Genomic DNA, 21,685 nt, shown 5'->3' on the forward strand with positions numbered 1-21,685 from the left:
ATGGAGTCCTGGGTTCCATTCTCAGAAGCACGTTTGATACCACAGGTCTGTAATGCAGGAGGTGGGGAAGGGTGATAAGAAGCCTCAATTGCAGAGCATGTTCAAGGCCGCATCTATAAGATCCTGTTTAAAAGCCTCATCCAATGCCACAGCTTCCACAGCATCCCCAATATTTCAGGTCATACTACGCTCACTTTTTACCACATCATTTGAGACTTACAAGTTACTTAAAATTTAACTAATTAATCACCTATATTTTATTAAATAATTTAAAAACTGTTTAATTTTTTAGATGGGGGTATCTTTGCCTTATTTGGTCTGATCTCAAACTCCCACATGAGCTCACTTTCCTTCTGCTTCAGCCTTCCTAGTAGCTGGGTTACAGACATGTGCCACCACTGTGCTGGCTTCCCCATTTGTTACAGAATGCTTGCTAAAAAACAAAAAGAGTAAGAGGTACAGATTTGTTATGCTAGCTAATCAGTGAGCCCCTAATTTATCAAACTGGTTAGTAACAGTGGCTTGCTAAGACAGTGGTTTTACAAGAGCAAATAGAAAAAAAGAGAGCATCCAGAAAGAGTTGTATCCATTCCCTTCCCTTCTCTTAGGGAATAATCAGAAGTGAAAGCACGCACACTCATTACACACTCCTGCAACACTGCCTCCTCACACTCACCATGCGAAGAGAACATGTAAAACCTGCAGCAGCCTCTGGTAGCAGGAGGACATGGTGTGGTGCTCCTGAGCAGTCGCTCTGACCTTGTCTACACTGAGGTTCTCAGCACCTAAGCACTAGAATGAAGAGAGGGGTTTAGTCTAACTCCTCTGCAACTGCTCCCACTCTTCAGTTTGCCTCAGTTAGGAAGGAACCCTTGGCAGTTACTTACAGACCCACAAACTTCTAAGCCTGCCTGTAAGTTAATGTGTGTTTGCTTTTTCCCTCTTTCTTCATAAAAGTTCCAGGCTGCTTGTCCAGCCACTCTGAAGACCATGCTCAAACTATGAGGTTGTTCATACTTTGTACTGCTGAGTCTGCCTGCTCTCCTGTCCTCTCACACAGAAGGTGTAATGTTCTCTTCCTCTGGCCTCCTCTCATACTTTGCCCACACCAGATTGCCTGCCTGTGTATACATGGTTTCTCATCTTACATGCCCGTCTTCTCACCTGGAAGAAGTTGTGAATGTTCTCCAGATGGTTACACATCGGGGTTAGCAGCTGAATGACACAATGCACAATGTCCTGGACAGATCTCTGATGAAGATGTGAGAATCCAATATTCCGGCTTCCTTTATTCTACAGTAAATTCCAGAGTTATGAGAGAAAAACTGGATAAATTATTTAATCATTATTTAAGAGTTCAAAGTTAGGGGGCTGGAGAGATGGCTCAGTGGTTAAGAGCACTGACTGCTCTTCCAGAGGGCCTGAGCTCAATTCCCAGCAACCACATGGTGGCTCACAAGCATCTAAAATAATCTGGTACATCTTTTGACCTGCAGGCATACATGCAGGCAGAACACTGTATGCATAATAAATAAAGAAATCTTAAAAATAAAAAAAGCTCAAAATTGTGACTCCAGGTAGGAGTTGGCAGAAGAGGTGATTTATTTTCCTAAGACGTTATTATAACATAGGGATAAAAATGCTAGCAAAAGAAAAAAATCTTCCTTTAGTTTTAGAATGAATTTTGTAGAGTTAGAACAGGGTCTGATTAAAAAGTACAGACATGGGGCTGGAGAGATGGCTCAGCAGTTATGAGTACTGGCTGCTCTTAAAGAAGACCTGGTTTGTTTCTTCATACCCACAGGGTGACTCACAACTGTATGTACTCTAGTTCCAGGGAGATCTGACACTGTCTTCTGACCAGACATGGTGATATGTGCCTTTAATCTCAGAAGGGAGATGGTGGCAGGCAGGAGAATCAGGATTTCAAGGATATTCTCAGTTGCATAGTGAGTTCAAGTCTAGCCTGGGCTCTAGGAGACTGTCTCAAAAAAGTCAAAAGTAGGGCTGAAGAGATGGCTCAGACTGTTTTTCAAGAGTTCCTAAGTTCAATTCCCAGAAATTCCATGATGGCTCACAACTATCTGTAATAGAATTCAATGCCCTCTTCTGGTGTGTCTAAAGACAGCTATAGTGTACTCACATAAAATCAATAAATAAACATTTAAAGAAAAAAAAATCAAAAGTATAGACCATCATAACTAATGGAGTTTGGTCACATGCATACTGATCGAATAACAAATAACACACACACACACACACACACACACACACACACACACACACACACTTTACCATCTGTAGCATCCAGGTACTTTCTATTATACTGGGCGCTTTTGTAACTTCTATGTTTAGGACATTTAGAAGTAAATTTATTATTTTTTATAGATTATTTTATTTATATGAGTACACTGTAGCTGTCTTCAGACACCAGAAGGGCATCAGATTTCATCCCAGATGATTGTGAGCCACATGTGATTGCTAGGAGTTGAACTCAGGACCTCTGGAAGAACAGACAGTGCTCTTAACCGCTGAGTCATCTCTCCAGCCCTAGAAATAAATTTATTTACTAGGGAGTCTCTCCAATTTTGTTTGAGAAATACACACGAACACACACACACTGGTGTGAGAGATCCAGCCTGGGTTTTAAGTATGTTTGGCTACACTGCAGCCCGGCATGTACAGGAACGGCGACTGCAGAAATGCCACTGTTACCCAGTAAACTAACGCAACACCAGGCTACGCACAGCTAATATCTGCTTGTTTCCAAGTTTCCATGGAAGCCCACGTCTATGCTTGTGCTACTAACCTTGAAGAAGCAGATTCTCTTGGCAAAAGGAGTCAGTATATTGTCTAGCTTCTGGGAAAGATCTTCCAGCAAGAAAAGCAGCTCAGCAGGCCCAAGCTGTACAACTTCTGTAGCCTGTAATGAGGAAGGTGAAGAACAACTTCAATCATGTCCTACTAAGAATATTTTTGGGGTATTTGGTGCTCATTTCTGCCATTGGGTGAAGAACTGAATTTGGCAGTGGACAAAGCAATTCCACACAAGCAGGAGGACTTGGGGTGGATTCCAGCACCAACGTGAAAGGTGGCAGGAACTTTAAGCACTTTCCCCGCTCAGTCTTCTCCCCAGCTTCTTCAGTGCCATGGTTCATTCCACCTCTTCGCTCCTGTTCACATTCGGTAAGTGCACGTCAAGAAACGGAGTGGGAACTGTCCCACCTACACTGTTTATTCATACACTTTTATGCAGCACCTTCTATAAGCAGACTGATGAAGAAAAACTTAAAAAAAATAATAAAGGTGCAGGTGCACGCGCGCACACACACTACTGATTCTGTTCTGAAGGTGCCTACATCTTCCCAACTATTAAGTAAGAATCCATGCCATTTTAAATATCTTAGTCTGGGGAAATTCCATTCTTCAGTGAAAATCCTTATCAATAGTTAGCTTCTCTGTGAAAATATTCTCTTTCTCAGCTTTCTTAGGATGAACACTCTTACTGAAGTTCAGATAGTGATCAGTGCAGGGCAGTCACCTCTACCTCCTGCACACTTGCCCAGCTGAAGGAAAGCAGCAAACCGTGTGTGCTACTGTACCGCTGGGGTGTTTGGGTGGCATCTATTTAGTGCTGAAGAAAGGTCACGGAAATGCAAACACAACACTGACTTCTCTATACCCAATGGTCCTTTGCTGTAAAGTACACTCAGTGCTTCTAACTGGTAACCTGCAGCACGGTCACGTCGTCAGTACTGTATTTATAACCTGACACACCGAGAAAGCCTGTGACTTGTCAACAACCAGGGTCAAGGATGACTGCTCACTCAGAATTCATACCAAGGCCTCTGAAGTCAGAAACCAGCCTTTCCTTCGCTGTTTCCCCTTCATCCAGTCGTCATCTCACAGAGGGTTCCCAGTGCTCCCCCACTGAACAATATTCCTCTCTTCAACTCTATTTTTTGTTGTTTTGTTGAGGCAGAGTGTCTCTGTTAGCCCTGACTGTCCTGGAATTCACTATGTAGTCCAGACTGGTCTTGTATCTGCCAACCTCTGCCTCCCAAGTGCTGTGCTTAATTAAAATCATGTGCCATGACACCTGGCCCAACTAAATATCTGTGCTCTTCTTGAAACATGAATAGACCTGAGGAACTTTCTAAAAGGTTACATTCTGGGATTCCAGACTGTCACTTACTTCAGTGTGCATTTCAGTGTCTAAGATGAACTTGGTCACAAGTCCAGAATGTAGAATAGAGAAGACCTCCATGTCCAGCTCTCGGACAAAAGCACGGTAATTCTGCAGTGATACAGATGCCTTTCCTTCCTTCCCTGTAGACTCCTGTAGACAAAAGAACAACTCAAAAGAACTAAAGTCTCAGATATTAGCCTAATTTTAAAAAATTTAATCTGATATTATTTTAAATTGTGTGTGTGTACGTGTGTACACTTGTAAGTACAGAGGCATTAGATCCCACTCGAGCTGAAGTTACAGGTGAGTCACCAAACATGGGTGCTAGGAACTGAAATCTTACCCTCTGGAAGAACAGTAAGTACCCCTAACCATGGAGTGATCATCTCCCAGCCCCCCCAAATCTAATTTTAATCAACATGCTAAAGTCTGATACACATTCATGTTTGGTAGAAGATTCTAATTTCCTTACATCACCTCATTCCTTTCATCAAATTCTCTAACCACCCACAAGCCACAGCACTTGATGTAGTGGAGCAATATATACCAACGGCACCTTTGTTGTCTCTACTTAAGGATGAACTATTAGGTAGGTAAAAGCATGTGGGAGTGTACAGGAAGCTGTGAGCTTAAAGGCTAGGATGATCTGGTTTCAAACCTTAGCTCAAGTGTACATGGTATGTCTGAACAAGGCTTTCATTTACCCTCTCTGCTTATAAACTGCCTAATGAATTAATATAGACATGAACATTAACATCAACCTTGGACTATTAGGAGGTTAGTGGAGTTACACATAACAAATTAAAAACGCATGGTGGTTGTAAAACAAACTGACATCCTCTGCCCAGGAAACTTGTCAGGCGTGACACTTCTCTGTGAATGCCACAGGGCACTACCACACATCAGCTACCACAGCCCATTTGCATTTCAAACCATTCCCAGGATACTTACTCATTTGTTATGCTTCTGTGGCTTTACATCTTTAGTTACATTTGATTTAGTCTCTATGTTTGTGTGCATGCCATAGCACATGTGTGGAAGTCAAACAATAACTTGTGGAAACTGGTTCTCTCTCCACCATGTGAGTTCTGAGGATCGAATTCAGGTCATCAGGTGTGACAGCCGGAGCCTTTGCTGGTTGAACCATCTTACTAACTATATTTTACTAACTGTACTTTGTTTGTTTGAGACAAGGTCTTGCATGTAGCTTAGTCAGCCTCAAATGTATGATCATTTTCCTGCTGTAGCCTCCCAAATGCTGAGATTATCAGTATGCACAACATCTAGGTCACTAAGTTTATGGTCTGGGGTAAAAAGGAGAAAAGCCAAAAGTAGTACATATAAAAGAATGCTATCCTAGGCAATGAAGTTCAGGACTGCAATGCCAACACAAAGGATGCTAAGGCGGAAGGATCATGAATTTGAGGTCAGCCTCTGGTACCTAGTGAGATCCTGTCTGAAAAACCTAAGTCAGGGGACGGTGTATTCTAGATACAATGAGATAACTATTATAAAACAGAATTTAAAGTATTACAGGGGAGCAAAACATAGGGGTAAAGTATGCAGATGATAAAGAGAAAAAGCAGCCACCTGTACAGCATCAATAAGGAGTGTTCTTCCACTTCTGTGGCTATGATAAAACACTCTGATCAAACTAACTTGGGGAGAAAAAACCACTTAGCTGTGATTCTTCAGGTAAAACTCCAACATTGAGAAAATTGGGGCAGGAACTGAAGCAGAAGTTACAGAGGAGCATTGCTTGCTAGCTTGCTCTCTAGCTTCCTATTCATGCTCAACTAGCTTCCTTAAAGGGTCCAGCCTACGTGCCTAGAGATGGTGCCACTCATAGTGGACCCGTCAATCATCAATTAAAACATTTCCCACAGTCAGCTTCAGGACAATTTAATCTGAGCAATCTATCAACTGAGGTTGCCTCTGCCTAAGGGACTGTACTGGTTCCTAATAGGAAACAACAACCAAGAATTTAGAGAACAGTAAGAACTCTCCCATTCGAGAGTTATTCTGAGGCCGAGGAGATTTCACTTGCCTGTCTTCCCATTTCTTCTCTTTAAAACATGCAGAGTTCAGACCTCATTCTTACTGAGCAGTCATAAACCTTTGTCACATATTCCAATACCTTGTCTACTTGGCTTTTATCAGATGGCGCCATGTCACATTCTGAAGTATCTTCTGTTAGAAGTGTGTCTGTGCAGGATGCTTTGCTGCTATCACCTTTTGGTTTCTTTCCCCCTATGTTGCAAAGAGAGAAAAATTACTCAAGTAATTAAAAAGCACATTTTGCCAAATAAGGCCCTCCAAGAAAGGAGGAGGAAATTTTATGATTCAAACTACACATTTTGCACCTTCTAAAGAAAGGTTTGACGGCAGATCTTGCTAATTACTGTAGAAGCACCACCCACTAACCAACCTTGTGCCACCAGAACTCTGATCTTTTCAAATACAAATGCCCCAATACGGGCTGGAAAGATGGCTCAGCAGTTAAGAGCACTGACTGCTCTTCCAGAGGTCCTGAGTTCAATTCCCAGCAACCACATGGTGGCTCACAACCATCTGTAATGGGATCTGATGCCCTCTTCTGGTGTCTGAAGACAGCTACAGTGTACTCACATAAAATAAATAATTAAAAAAAAAAAAAAAAAAGACAAAATAAAAACCCCCAAATGCCCCAATACATATAACCCATGAGGTTAATCCAATGTGGCACAGATGGGGGCAAGAAAGGAATATGCTCACCTGTCTTTCCCTTGTGTCTGTTTTTTGCGGCAACAGCAGAACTGCTCCCAGGTATCATATCTAAAGTATCCAAGTCAACGCTTGCAAAAGGTGGGACATAGTCTGGGATGACTAAAACAAAGTAGGAGTAATGAACACCAACCACAGTGATCAAAATACCCAAACACCCAGAACAGGTTTCCAAATCACCACCTGCAGCAGCGAATGCCTGTAACTCCAATCATTTATCGGATGAGGTTTGGGCACAGCAAAATGCAGAGTTTAGAGAAATATATTATATTGACTGATTATGATTCATTAATATAAAGCCATTTCCAATAATGACATGAAATAACCAAGCAAAAAGAAACTAAAAGTATCACTTAAAAATCCAGCGATGAGCATTTGGTCACATATCTTTCTGCTATATATTCTATTATTTAAGATGAGGGTCTGAGGGAAGGCTTCTTATCTTCCCTATAAAATTAAGCTGGCATTTTGGGGTTTTGTCTTTGTTTTTATGTCTGTCTATCTGTCTCCCTAACAGGATCTCACTCTGTAGCCCTGGCAGGTGATGAAGACATAAAGATCACTGTCCCTGTCTGCAGAGTGCTGAGTGGAAAAGTGCAACACCACACTCCGTGCTAAGCTAGCATTAAAATTTATTAATGTGTATGAGTATTTTGCCCGAGTGTATATCTATGTGCCATGTGTATGATTGGTATCCTGGGAGGCCAGAAAATGGTATTGAATATTGTGGAAATGGAGTTGTAGACTGCTACGTGGGTACTTTGAATGAAACTTCTCTAGAAGAGAAGCCAGTGCAGCTAACCTCTCTAGCCCCATAAGCTACCTTTTTTAAACAACCGGTTAAGTTATTGGTCGGAAATGAAGGCAGAGGCAGGCAGATCTCTGTGAGTTAGAGGCCAGCCAGGTCTACAAAGTGAGTTCAATATAGCCAAGGTGCAATGACACTCCGTCCCAAAAGTAAATAAATAAATAGATAAACAAATGTGATGCTCATCTCCTAAGCATGACACTGAGGCTTGCAGCATGGCCCTTCTTACCTGCCAAGTACTTCTCTAGGATTTCCTGAAGTTCCACAAGGTCCTTTAGCCGACTAAGAACCTTGCCCTTCATCTCAGGAGAAGGTTGTTGGCAGAAGGCATTCACAACCTGCAGAGCACAAATTCTCTTCATATGTGGACAGTAACCTCATTTGCTTTACTTCCCCAGGAATAAGAGGTTCTTTTACTGCACTAAATATATATATTTAATATAAAGCATATGAGCCTGGGGTGGTGGTTTATGCCTATAAAATTCCGGTAGATGGGATACTGAGACAAGAGCATTACCATGAATTTGGGGCCAATCTGGTCTACATAAGGAGATGACCAGTGAGACTGTCTCAAAGAAACAAACATACAGAAAAGCAGCTATATCTGCATATGAAATAATATATCATCAACTGTGCTAATCTTCAAAAAAAGGAAAAAGTCTCATACCAGACTGGTTTTAAACTCAATTTGAAGCTGAGGATGACTCCTGATCAATCTGTCTCAGCTTCCTAAGGTGTTGGAGCTAGAGACAGGCATGAGTCACCACACCCAGTTATGTGGTGCTGGGTAGAGGCTAAGATGTCATGCACTACTGTATAGCTGACAGATCACAGCTGTCTGTGTTCTAGCATTCTCTGTAAAATAAAAGTTACCACCGATGGAGCACTAGCTTAGAAACTATTTAAAAATTCATCTAAATTCATAAAAACAAAGTTTAGGAGAAAAATCTGAGTGAGTAAGTGTGTGTGTGTGTGTGTGTGTGTTTGCATGTGCACATAAACATGGGTGACCTCACAGACCAGGAGAGTATGGTGTTGGAGTGACTGTGAGCTGACCTTCCCGCTACCAACACTAGTAACCAAACTCTGGTTCAGAAGAGCAGCAAACTACCACTCTAGTCCCATAAAGTTTAAAGGATAATAAGACAAAAAAAGCCTGTTACAATCCTGGTGTGAACTGTGACTCGGTGATGGAGATCTGGTGTCATCTGTCATATAGCAGTGTTCTCCCTGACCAAACACAAGCCCCGAGTTTCACCCCACTGCTCCTCACTACTCCCTTTGCACTGAGGCAGAAGATCAGAGTGCGTACATTAGCGAATCAAGTCTTATTCTACTACTTATTTCCCATGATGCTCTGGCAGAGACTGTAGCCTTTCTAAGCTTTTGTGTCTTTACCTATAAAGTGGAATTGTTGTATAAATGTGAAGTACAATGCAGCCAAAACAGTGAGGCAGCAATGAGGCACTGCCATGACCAAAGTCCTCAAGCACATTCTGAAGGAAGCGAACTGTACCCACTTCTCCCTGAGACCAAAAAGTGAGCAGAGGCCTGTAGCAACAGATGAGGACTTCCAGCACAGACTCTGATGGGGGGGACATCAGCAAGTACCGATGGCCAGCAGTGGACGCCATAGAAGCACAGGCATTGGTGCTGCAGGGATCTGTTTGGGAGTTTGTGGGAGCAAAGAGAATAGTTTTCTTCTGAGAGAAGCTACAGATATAAGTGAGACATTCTAGTAACTCGCTCACCTCTCTGAACCAGTTGAAAGTTAGGAATGTGAGTGAGCACATGAGCGAACGGTCCTGAGCAGACATAGACTCCAGTTTCTCTCCAGGTTCCAGGTCAGGGAGGAACAGGGGACAATCTGAGAAAGAGCACATGTCCCACCAACCTTTAGCTCAAGGCAGAACACAGGTCCTAACTCCCCATCTAACTCTTGTCTCTTAAGCTCTTATTGGAGAGCCAAGGTTTGTTTTATTTCAACAATCCTTCCATTATAGTGTCAAAAGAATACATCCATACTCTGCCTCATCTTGGCACTATGGACACCTGCTGGGAACAGGACTTCTAAAAAGCAAGTATGTTTGCAAGGCTATGGTGCAAGGCCCTTTTTGCTGGCTATAACCTGGGTCCATGGAGCCAAAGAGAGCACACTGCTCTTCTTAAGACTAAAGGTCTTTATGCCCAAGATAAATTGAATTCTACTATGATCTTATGTATGTTAACCAAAAAACAGCACAGCGACTCCTAGAGGTAAACCAAACAAAACCAGAGTAATTCAGGAAACAGAATCTCAGGTTCACAGAAAGAGCTGCATGGTCCATGCCAAATTCCTAAGCAGTCTTCCTGCAAAGGTCATGGGTCACAAAATTTGTGTCATAATGCTGCACCCCTCCAAGATTTATAGTAATAAAAAGTAAATACATACAAGTGGGAGAAAACAAAACAGAATATGTTCACCAATTAGCAACCAGCAACAATTACAAAGACAATGCCTGGTTCCACACAAGCTTATTTGACTGAAACTCCATTATTGCTGCAATTCTTGTCTGAGGTTAGAAATTCCATCTTGGGCTGGAGAGATGGCCCAGCAGTTAAGAGCACTGACTGCTCTTCCAGAGGTCCTGAGTTCAATTCCCAGCAACCACATGGTGGCTCCTGACCATCTGTAATGGGATCTGATGCCCTCTTCTGGCGTGTCTGAAGACCACGACAGTAAACACATAAATGTAAAATAAATAAATCTTTGAAATAAGAGGACTTACTCTCTTTGAGATGACACTAAAATATATTTGGAAAAAAGAAAAAAGAAAAAAAATTCCATCTCACACACGTGCGGTTACAGGCCTTGCCCCGGCCTACTTTTACCAAAGAGCACAGAAGTAGGCTCTGAGAACTGTGTCCATACCTAAGAGACCATCGATCTCATCCAGGTTTCCGTTGTGTTGTCGTGCCACGCAAAGTCTCAGCAGCCGGAAATGGGAAGCCAGGCATAAAGAAGACATTGATCTAGGAAGGAAGAATCCACCTCAGGAACCACACTTAGTACCACAGTCATATTAATCCAAAACTACAGGTACTCACTCTTGTAACTAAAGTTGAGTGATGCCCAGCGGATAATGAGCTAAAGCTCAAGAAGGCAAAGGGTATGTGCAGCAGGTGAGGTTCTAGTGGGAAGGAGGTGATGGAGGCAGAGGCAGCCACGGATATACATGAAAAACATGCAAAGGACAAATAGGCTATTGTAGTGGGTGCTGACTCACGGGCAATGGAAATCTCAGTCCCAGGGAGCAAGAAAAAAGAGGACTCTGACTGCATCCTTCTAACAACTCTAGATACAACCTTTCTTTAAAGAATCACTTTGATACAAGGACCTCACACATTAAAAAAACTATGAAATGGGGCTGGAGACATGGCTCAGTAGTTAAGTTAGCTTACGGCTCTAAAAGAGAACACAGGTTCAGTTTCCAGAGCCTATATGGTGGCTCACAACCACCCACAACTCTAGTTCTGGGGAGCCAACACATTATTCTAACCTTCACGGCCTCCAGAATTCACGTGGTATGGATACATTCACTTGGGTAAACATACACATTAAATAAATAAGTCCATTTATTCATTACTATTAAGAGACCTAAAAAAAAATAGAATTCCCCAGGAACGTTCAAAATACCAACAGATGGAAAGCAACTAACTTGTGGCTTGATTCTTGTGAAGTCACTTGACTGACATCTTTTGCAAATTCCTGAAAGAACAGTGGCAGGAGGTTGATGACAATTCCATCTTGAGTGCTGCATTCCTCTAGGCCATAGAGCGCCTTCACAGGGAATGGAAAGTCACTGAGAAGAGAACCCAAAATACGATGTTCCTCACTGGGAGGGAAACAAGGCCATGCGAGAAATCACTAGAACAAACCAACTTCAAACAAAACAATTTCAGGAAGAAGCTATAAAGGACAAGTGGGGACCTTTTCAGCAATTCTACAGCTGGGATACAGGATGTTGGGGCGGGGAGGGGGTGAGTTAGGGTAGGCAGACTTGGGGGCAAAAGTAATGTGAAGTTTGTATCAGTTACTGAACTGATACAACTTCCTCACTAGTAGAGCTAACCCAGAAGGTAAACAGCACTTACCCTTCTGGAACAGCACGGAAGTCCACCACAAAGGCATCTTGGAAATCATTAAAGATGGTCTGACCAACCCAATCCTTCCGGGTGCAAACAAGAATGGTGTAGTGAGGGGTATATTTGCTATATAGCCCCAAATAAACTGCCATTATCCTCTCTAAACCACAGGCTTTTCATTTCTAAAACAGAATAGTAACATGGACCTCCAATACTATGAAGAAAGGAGATAATGCTCAAAAAGTGCCTCACTTGGTGCCTGGCACAGAATAGGGCAGTCGAACAAACGGTGCCTATCACCAACCTTCTCACCTCTATCATTATAATCATTATTATGTGGAGGAGCCTCAGGAGATCCCAGAAACTGGGTAGGGTGGAACAGTCTTCCCAGCCAGAATTAAAGGACTCCCAGGATGGTCTGTTTGTACACCACAACAGAGAGACTTAATGTCTCTGATGCTTTGTCACTTTAAGAAAAGACGCTTGGAATGGGGTTTTAGCAGTTGATACCAGTCATCCCAAAACTGGGGATGGAGAGGCAGGAGGACTACAGCTAGTTCAAGGACAGATTAGTCTTAATAGAAGTTCTAGTCAGACTGGGCTACCCAGTGAGACCTATCTCAAGAACTGGCTCCTACCTGCCACCCCTAAAACAAGACATTATTCTTACCAAGGTTTTTGGAGCCAACTTTCTTTCTTGGATCAGGTTGGCAAATTCATCATAATAAAGAGAAGAGGCCCAAGGAGAGTGCTCAGTGCAAGAATGAACCAGTTGTAACAAAGAAGTCACCTGGAAGAGATGGAGAGAAAGAGCCTTGGGCTGTCAACTCTAAATTCATCTCCAGACTCAGTAGTAAGTTCTTTCTAGAATCTCACTGCCAGAAGTCAAGTGAGGTATTCCTGAGCCTCTTTCCTAGTCTGTCTCTTTCCAAGCATATAGCATATCCAAAGCCAAAACCAAAGTTGGAGTAACACCCTTAGGTACGAACATTAAGAGAGACAAGCAAAACAAAGAACACTGCTATGTGTCCTAGAATAAACTTCTGAGGAGTTACCAAGACAAGATGGGTATGGTGTCTCATTCCTGTAATCCTGACACTTGGGAGGCAGAGACAGAAGGATCCTAGAAAGTTGAAGGCCAGTCTGGTCTACATAGTTAGTGCTAGGCTTGGGGCTACATAGCAAGACCTTATCTTTAAAAAGAAATAGTTACTTAAGATGTTTTTGAAACAAAATACACAAAATACTGCAGTCACAGATGTAGCTCAGTGGTAGTATAATCCCAGTATTGTGAAAGAAAACGCACACCACTTCCTGGTAAAACGGCAGTGAGAAACCACAAGCCCTGCACACTGGCGGACATCTTACCACGCTACAGAAACTTACCTGTGTGTGCTCTTCGCTGCTCACATTGGTGCTCCTCTGGGTTGAATTAGATGGCACACTTCTAGGAACAAAGAATTTTAGTTTAATTTTGTAATATTTTATAATAATTGGCTTAAGTTTAACAGTCTTGGTGGAAGAGTACTTATTTGGTTCACTAGTGAAGCACGGTTATTCCCTCTTTGAGACAGCGCCACACTAGGTTATCGGCCTTATGTCAAACTGTGTGCAAGTGATCATTCTGTCTTTGTCCCTGCAATTCTGAGGATTCTGCAAATGTGTAAGACCTATTGCTATGTTTCTTGAAGGGCACACTAAATTAGTAATAGAGAGTCTCTTCTGTTCTTCTGAGACAGTAGTCTGAACATGCTACTCAAGCCAGATTTGAACTCCTGGCATCAGGTGAGACTCTTTCCATGTGCCCAGCTAAAGAAAACATTTCTTCAATATGTAGAGTGCTCTTGGCATTGTCCAAGGCACTGAAAACTCTTCATAAGTCTACGAAGTAAGTACAATTAGCATTTCACAGCTGTGAAAGTACAAAGTCATTAGGTAGGAACAAAGCTAAGACTGGACTCCAGACAAACAGTATGGGTCAGCAAATAAACTCTTAACCAACACATAAAAGGCTATTCAGATTTTCCCCTTCCTTTCTAGCTGCTATGCTGACTCTAAGAATGTTTCCTGAGCTCTTAGAATTTCTGACAAATGATTTCCAAGAAGAATATACTATATGGTCAGTTTACAATGACATCTCATAGCAAGTGAGGAATCCACATAGAACATTTATTTCTACTAAACACGAAACTCCAGACCGAATTCCTGCAGCTACAGAGAGCTTAGGTCAGAAGATGGCTCTAAAAAATTAATTTCAGGAGGACCAAGGTTACTGTCTGTGGAAAATTTCCAGCACTGTAACTCCGGGCAACATTATGATTAATAACTATAACATAATTCTATAAAAATGTATGTGGTGTATACAGTTAAGATTTAAAAAGAATGGGCTGGAGAAAGGACCAGCAGTTAGGGGTCTACTCTTGCAGAGGACCCGAGTGACATCTGCCTGTACCTCTAGCTCCTCTGACCTCTGTAACTGACACCTCTGGCTTCCAGAGAAACCTCATGTGCATATACCAGCCTATAAAAACATAATTGAAAATAACAAAATAAATCCTAAAACAGATTAGAAGAGTACATGGAAAAGAAGCAAGACATGCTTACTTCTTCTCTTAGTTTAAATGTCTTTATTAAAATAACGGTCACGGGCTAGAGAGATGGCTCAGTGGTTAAACACTGGCTGCACTTCCAGAGGTCCTGAGTTCAATTCCCAGCAACCACATGGTGGTTCACAACCATATATAATGCAATCTAGCACCCTCTTCTGGTGTGTCTGAAGACGGCTACAGTGTACTCGTATACATAAAATAAAAATAATTAATTCTACAATAAAATAAAATAATAATTACAAAATATAAAGTGTACAAGGCAGCACCTGACTAGCTGATACTGAGACCCCGAAACCGACTCTGCATGAGTACCTGTCTTCTGCCATGATGCCGGCCATAGTGACTGCACCAATGATCCCGATGAGTTTGTACTTGAACACAGTGCTAGAGAGCTGCTTCCGGATCACCAGGTGCATGTCATCCTGCAATGTGATAATGAGGTGAGGACAGAGGCTGTTCTGAAGTGACAGATAGAAAGAACACATCACTGTTGGAGCTAAATTCCATTCTCTAATTCTCATGCAGAAGACAGAAAGTTGTTATAAGATCCACAGACCAGTTGCACACATTCCACAACAGCTCTTCCTGTTGTCATAGCAGCTGCTCTAGGGCACAAGAATCACTGTGGGATGGCCGTGCAGCTAAAATATGAGATACAATAAACAATTTTTAAACATACTGATTTTGGGATATACTGTATGTGCAGGCAGGGCAGAGACACAGAGGTCAGAGGGCAATTTTTAGGAGTAGATGCTCTCATTTCAAAACTGATCAAACTTGGGTTTTTACATCTGACTGAAAGTTACTATGCATATTTGACAGACCCACTAGGACCCACTATGTAATTTTGGCAGACCACAATAAACCATTTCGAAATAAATTTAAGTTGGTCAGTGGTGGCCTACATCTTTAATCTCAGCACTTGAAAGGTAGAGGCAAGAAGATCTCTTTAAGTTTGAGGCTAGCCTGGTCCACAGAGCAAGTACGAGGACAGCCAAGGCTACACAAACCATGTCTTGAAAAACAAAAAAGAAAGAAAAAAAAAAAAGGAAGAAAGAAACTTAACCAAGGAAGCAAAGGATTGCCATTGTTAAATTCTATGAAACACTGCTAGCTAGGTATGGGGTATGGGGTACGGGGTATAACTCTATAAACAGAACTTGAGTTTGCTGCCAGCTTCAGTTACATACTGAAAAATACTGCTGAGAAGAACTAAGTAATAAGAGGATATCCCGCATTCTTTTTTTAAAAAAAAACATTTTTTATTCATTATATATAAGTATACTGTAGCTGTCTTCAGGCACACCAGAAGAGGGCATCAGATCCCATTACAGTTGGTTGTGAGCCACCATGTGGTTGCTGGGAATTGAACTCAGGGCCTCTATAAGAGCAGTCCGTGCTCTTAACCATGAGCCATCTCTCCAGCCCCCAATATCCTAAATTCTTGTGTTTGAAATTTAATATTGAAATAAGAGAACATTGTTCAAGGATTTAATGCAATCCTTATCAAAACCACAGTACCAGTTTTTGCAAAAATAGCAAATGTTGTGCTTTCCAAGTGAGAATGTGAAATGGTACAGCTGATCTGAACAATGTTGGTGGTTCTTCAAACTGTCAAACTCAGAATCCCAAATACTTTAGCAATGGTAACTCTAGGTATACACTCTATAGCTGGGACGGGAGCTCAGATAAGGACCTGCACATGAATTGTCCAAACAGCTGAAGGTAAAAACAACCCACGGCTACTCTTGAACAATGAAAGAATGAGAGGGAGATGGACATGAAATGGACATTCAATTACAATGAGAAAGAAGGTCTGACAAGCCCTATAACAGAGAATGCTGACTGAGAAAAGATGACAGGCAAACACAATATGATCCTACATGTCTTTACCTAGGTCCCAGGGGAGTGGGCGGCATGAAATTACTGCCATATTGGGTGCTTTTCTGTTCAGAATGACAACTATTCTGAAAATCAATAGTGATTATATTTGCGTTTTGTAAATATTCTCAATACCACTGATACACTTAAAAATAATAAAATAGAAAGTTTTGAATATATTTTTGCCACAATTCAAAAACAAAATAATGAAGTAACTTTGTATTAATGCTATGAAAAATTTGCAAATAGTCTGCTAAATGAGAAAATAGGGTACAGCACCAGAAAGAGGAAGCACAACAGAGGTAACAATAAATCTGTAAAAGCTCAGGACCGGGACGGTGACGGCCTGAGCGATGGTACTGTTCCTTGCACACCTCTCCATACACCAAACACTTTGTGTGTGTGTGCACAACCTAGCCAAGACTATATTTAAATTAAACAAGGCACTGGAGTTCCAAAGCCAGAGCCCAGTATGAATTAGTGCCACAAGGTGGCCCTATAGGTACAGAAGGTATGAGTTATGATCCCAACCCAATGAATGACCTTTGCTCAGATTTTATACCCTTTGTAAGTTTCTTCAGTGATTAGTGACTACAGAAGAAAGCAAGACTAGGTGAAGTTCAGCTTAGACATCTGGTGCCTCCACAGAGCTCCATACAGAATCTGAAAACCATGGCTTATTTAGTCTCATGGCTGGCTGACTAAAGGCTCAGACCATGTTTATTCCAACAGACTACCATTTCTTTGCTGTTTTTATTCTGAGACAGGGTCTCACTGGCAGGCTGGGGTTTGCTGTCCAGACTGAACTGGCTCATACTCACAGAAATCCACCTAATTCTGTTTCCCAAGTGCTGGGATGAAAGTCATGAACATCCATGACTCACTGATGTTAATTTTATTATTTAGACAGGGTCCTGTTAAAAAACCAGCCTTAACACCACAGGGTGAACCAAAGCAAAGGAGTATGGTGTTGGCAATTGGGGTCATGATGATGATTTATGGGGTCAGCACTACTGATGGAATAAAACTTATTGATCTGGGGCTGGCAAGAATGCCCAGTAAGAAACTCTCAACTTTCAGCTCTTAAGTGGCTGGTGAGAAAGAAAAGGATAGAGAGAAGGTCATGCATACACACACACACACACACACACACACACACACACACACACACACACTGGCCAGGCTCGGCCACCTGCTTCATCCTTTTTACAAGTGCATATGCATACGTACACATATATACATATACCTACATACATATGTATGTACACACATATAGACATACAGATATGAATACATTTGGTGGATGGAGCAGAGCCCCAACAGCCACACTCTATTTTTTCTCTTAGCCTTTATATACCTTTAGATAAAAGTTCTTTATAAAATTACCTCATAGATGAAATGTTACTCAAAAGGGAGTTACGGAAGGCTGTCAATGGTAAGTTGAAAGTAGTGTTTCATATTATAAGCACATTATAAGTTCAAAGCAACAGTTTCCCATGGCCTTGCTTTATCATAGTGCACAACTGTGGCTTCATCCTTGGATCTGACCTAGAATGAATGTTTTTCCTTGATCACAAACCTGTCCCAAGCCTATTTTTCTTCTTAGTGCAATTATGAAAGTTCACTGTACTCCTTATGCAGCCTTTACTCTATGAGGAGAGGGCACATTCTATTTTTGATTCTAAATTTATTACATCTTTTGGACTAAGCAACTAAAGCTATCTCTTTAAACTTTCTTTCTAAAATTATTCGAATCAAATCAGGAATGCTATAAAGTCATTAAATCATCTAAACAGCATTAATTCATGAAAGTTCATCTTCATGTTGATCTGCAGAAAATTTGCTCTCTAGGGTGGACTGATGCCCAGGAATCATTAGGCCATGTAATAGTGGCAAGAAAGGCAGATCAGCAGCAAGAAGCAATCCTGGACAGCGTTTCTCGGGCTATGCCTCTCCAGAGCACACCCATTGCAACCATGCAAAATGGTGGACCATCTCCAGGAAGCTCACCTGCTTGCCATAGCCTAGATGGCTTCTGTCAGGGTCTCATCAGGAACTGACCTGGAACTAAGAATGTCATATGTAGCCCATGAGGCTGGCTTGGCACTTACCATCATTTTACCTTTTTTGGATATTGAGATAGAGTTTCTCTATTTTTTGTAACCGTGGCTGTCCTGGAACTATGTTGACTAGGTCGTTTCTATTACTCCACAGGCTTAGTCTGGCAAATTTCAAACAAATAGGTTTAAAATATTCTTTCTCAACACATCTTACCTGGATATGGTTACTGGTTCCGGGCTGTTGGCTAAATGCCAGAGTGCTGAGAATACAGAAGATTTTTCGTATTTGCTGAGGTGACATATTTTCCAAATAATCTAAAATGCCCTATGAAGGGGAGAAATGTCCAAAATGAGGTAATTAGTTAACGTTTTTCTCTATTTTAATTAAATTGTTTCTCTGTTTAAATTTAAAAACATTTTTCATGTTTTTTTAAAGATTTATTTTATTTATGAGTATGCTGTAGCTGTCATCAGACACACAGAAGAGGGCATTAGATCCCATTAAAGATGGTTATGAGCCACCATGTGCTTGCTGGGATTTGAACTCAGGACCTCTGGAAGAACAGTTAGTGCTCTAAACCACTGAGCCATCTCTCCAGCCCATTTTTCCTGTTTTTAAAATTAGATATAGTCATTTTGTATGTGAATGTTTTGCCTGCATATATGCATATGTATGTACTACATGCATGTTTGGTGCCCAAGGAGGTTAGAGAAGGGCATCAGATTCCCTGGAACTAGAATTACGGATTGTTGTGAACCAATATGTGGGTGTTGGGACTCGAACTAGAGCTTTTACAAATATAACAAACATTTTTAACTGCTGAGCCATCTCTCCAGCCCCACTTCTTCCTCCCCCCACGTTAAACAGAACAATTACCCAGCTACTTCAATCCTGGTATTTCCAAGTTAGCACATCACTGAGATACTTGCACTGCAAGTTTACTGCAGCAAGTAAGTAGCTAAGGAAGAGCAAAGCTATGCTGTTTGCAGGAAAAAGAATACACATGTAAATGGTATTAAAGTGGTTAAGTCAGTTAAGACAAATCCTGCAGGTTTTTTTTCATGTGATTCCTAGATTTTACATAGCTACATGAAACCATGTAAGTACAGACAACTTGCTTAGGCTTCTTGCTCTGTTAACATCAAAGGCAAAGACCAGCTTTCTGACCACAGAACTTTAACACCTAAGTACAAAGAGTGTTTCTGAGTAAATCAACACACAGATATGATGCACTTTTATATCTCCATGCTTATATTTAATACTTACTTGTTATCCATCTTTCTATACACCCCTCCCACATTTAATAGTGCTCAGTATTTAAAGAATACAAAATATGTTTTTTCCAACTTACAGGGAGCAGTAACACTGAAATACATGTGACAGAAAAATGATTTGACATTTGTCAGGACAGACAATACCTTAACAAAAGCAGCGTTGAGCCTCATAGCAGAGGCGTTTAGTACAATCAGCTCAAGCAGGACATCCAATGCAGTATCAACTTCAGCCTCATTCCCACTACAGACATGGGTTACTAAGGCACCCACCACTTCCTATATAGGGAGGTCAATGGGACAGTGTGAAGCAAAAATATGACACACCCATTCTAAAGGGTTTATGCCTGTGGCCTTTCTACTCTCTACCTTACTGTCTATTATCTAACTGCCATGAGCACTGGCTTCAGGAAGCCTATAACCACACTACCGCATAGTTATCCTGCCTCCACAGACCTCACTTTCCCAGGCTGGCCTCAAACTTGTGAATATTCTGTCTCTCAAGTACTAGTTTGATAGAGATGACCACTCAGTCTTGACCTTCTTTCAGTAATATATCAAAACCTCCTGATTTGCTCCTTGGTGTGTTCATCTGAATTTATAAGTAAATTTTACTCAAGTTGTGGTTAGACTTGGTGTACATTGAGGTTTCTTGAAGACTATACTTAAGGAACTGAAGGTCTAACAAGTTTTGTGAATAGAGTACAGGTCAGACTGGATGACTACAAGAATATAAGGCTTCCTCGGGAACTTCATTCAGATACAAAACTCCACACATATATGCACATAATAAAAAGATAAGATAAAATAAAATCTAAGTCTAGTTGTTTGAAGTGCTGCATATAAGCAAGACCTTAATGATTTTATAACACATTTCAGCTCTCACAGTTGAATCCTATAAGCCAGTCTTATCACTTCAGGACAGAGACTAGAAATGAGTATTTTCTTTGTTTACGAAGCAAGATCCTGCACTGCAGGCCAGTCTGGCTTCAGACTTTTGTTCATCCTCCTGCCTGTTTCCCGACAACCGATTATAAATGTGCATCTCTATGGCTGCCTTTGAACTGCGTTTTCCAAGCTGTTGGTCAAAGTTATTTCTCCTTCAACGTCATCTAACCACCCAGAATATACCTCAGAACACATCCAATTTATTTGAAATCATACCTTTCCACATCCTGTTTCTTCCTTATCCAAATAAATGTTTCAACATACCTGCTGACAGTAAGTATCAAAAAACTTAAAAGCATATTTATATAGAAGACTGCCAAACAAAATTATCCTCTGATCTTGAGAGTGAAACAAAGTCTGAGCCAGCAAAAGAATAGATGGGCAAATATCCTTAAGAACCTGGAAGAGGAGGAAAGAGAAAAGACTGGGAAAATGGTGTCATAGACCAAATGTTCTAATATCCACCACCACCACGAAAGGAAACAACCTGCTGGGCCTCACGTCACCATGCTGACACACATGTCCTGCCCACATGCTGCTCTCTAGCGTTCAATTCACACTGAGCACCAAAGCCAGAGCCTGGTCCATGTCTGACAGCCATCTGACTACTAAGTTACAGCTCCAACCCCAGCTCTCACTTAACTGAAAACAACAAATCAGTTTTTTATTCTGTCTTTTCAGGTGGGCACTGTAGATGGCCTCAGACTTTGAATTACAAAAGAAAACTGGAGCTCTGTGCTTCCACAGACCAATGCTAGTGAGGTCCCTATGTGCTGCTATTTCATTAAAGGAGTCTTAATTATACCCAAAATCATCCTTCGGCATTCTGATTTTTCTCCAAGGATCAGAGTCCATAAACAGAGTAAGAAATAACTTTGGAATTCAAAAAAATTAAATGATAAGCTTAATACACAGTTCCTACTTGTTCAATTTGGAGCTACAAACTAGACTGAATAGGTTTCAGTTACTTCACTCAATCATAAGCCTCCATGGGTAGGCTGTTCTGTTTCAGTTATGATTTAAGTTTAGT

The 21,685-nt window shown here is 41.3% G+C and overlaps 1 protein-coding gene across 2 annotated transcripts in view; it reads right to left on the reverse strand.

Annotated features, from left to right (window-relative positions):
• The window catches only part of FANCD2 (FA complementation group D2), a gene marked incomplete at its 5' end in the record, with an annotated part of 59,594 nt that overhangs the window by 18,888 nt on the left and 19,021 nt on the right, over positions 1-21,685 (reverse strand). For both annotated transcript variants that reach the window (XM_080914746.1, XM_080914745.1), the window contains 17 exons: positions 677-792; positions 1,165-1,293; positions 2,810-2,923; positions 4,196-4,339; positions 6,327-6,439; positions 6,944-7,054; positions 7,990-8,098; positions 9,512-9,627; positions 10,672-10,772; positions 11,459-11,602; positions 11,895-11,968; positions 12,556-12,675; positions 13,272-13,332; positions 14,807-14,916; positions 18,650-18,760; positions 19,855-19,986; positions 20,920-21,054. In XM_080914746.1, the coding sequence (XP_080770872.1) occupies positions 677-792; positions 1,165-1,293; positions 2,810-2,923; positions 4,196-4,339; positions 6,327-6,439; positions 6,944-7,054; positions 7,990-8,098; positions 9,512-9,627; positions 10,672-10,772; positions 11,459-11,602; positions 11,895-11,968; positions 12,556-12,675; positions 13,272-13,332; positions 14,807-14,916; positions 18,650-18,760; positions 19,855-19,986; positions 20,920-21,054 (1,940 nt within the window). The remainder of the gene's footprint in view (positions 1-676; positions 793-1,164; positions 1,294-2,809; positions 2,924-4,195; positions 4,340-6,326; positions 6,440-6,943; positions 7,055-7,989; positions 8,099-9,511; positions 9,628-10,671; positions 10,773-11,458; positions 11,603-11,894; positions 11,969-12,555; positions 12,676-13,271; positions 13,333-14,806; positions 14,917-18,649; positions 18,761-19,854; positions 19,987-20,919; positions 21,055-21,685) is intronic.

The sequence above is a fragment of the Micromys minutus genome (genome assembly GCF_963924665.1).
Source record: "Micromys minutus genome assembly, chromosome: 3".
Lineage (NCBI taxonomy): Eukaryota > Metazoa > Chordata > Mammalia > Rodentia > Muridae > Micromys > Micromys minutus.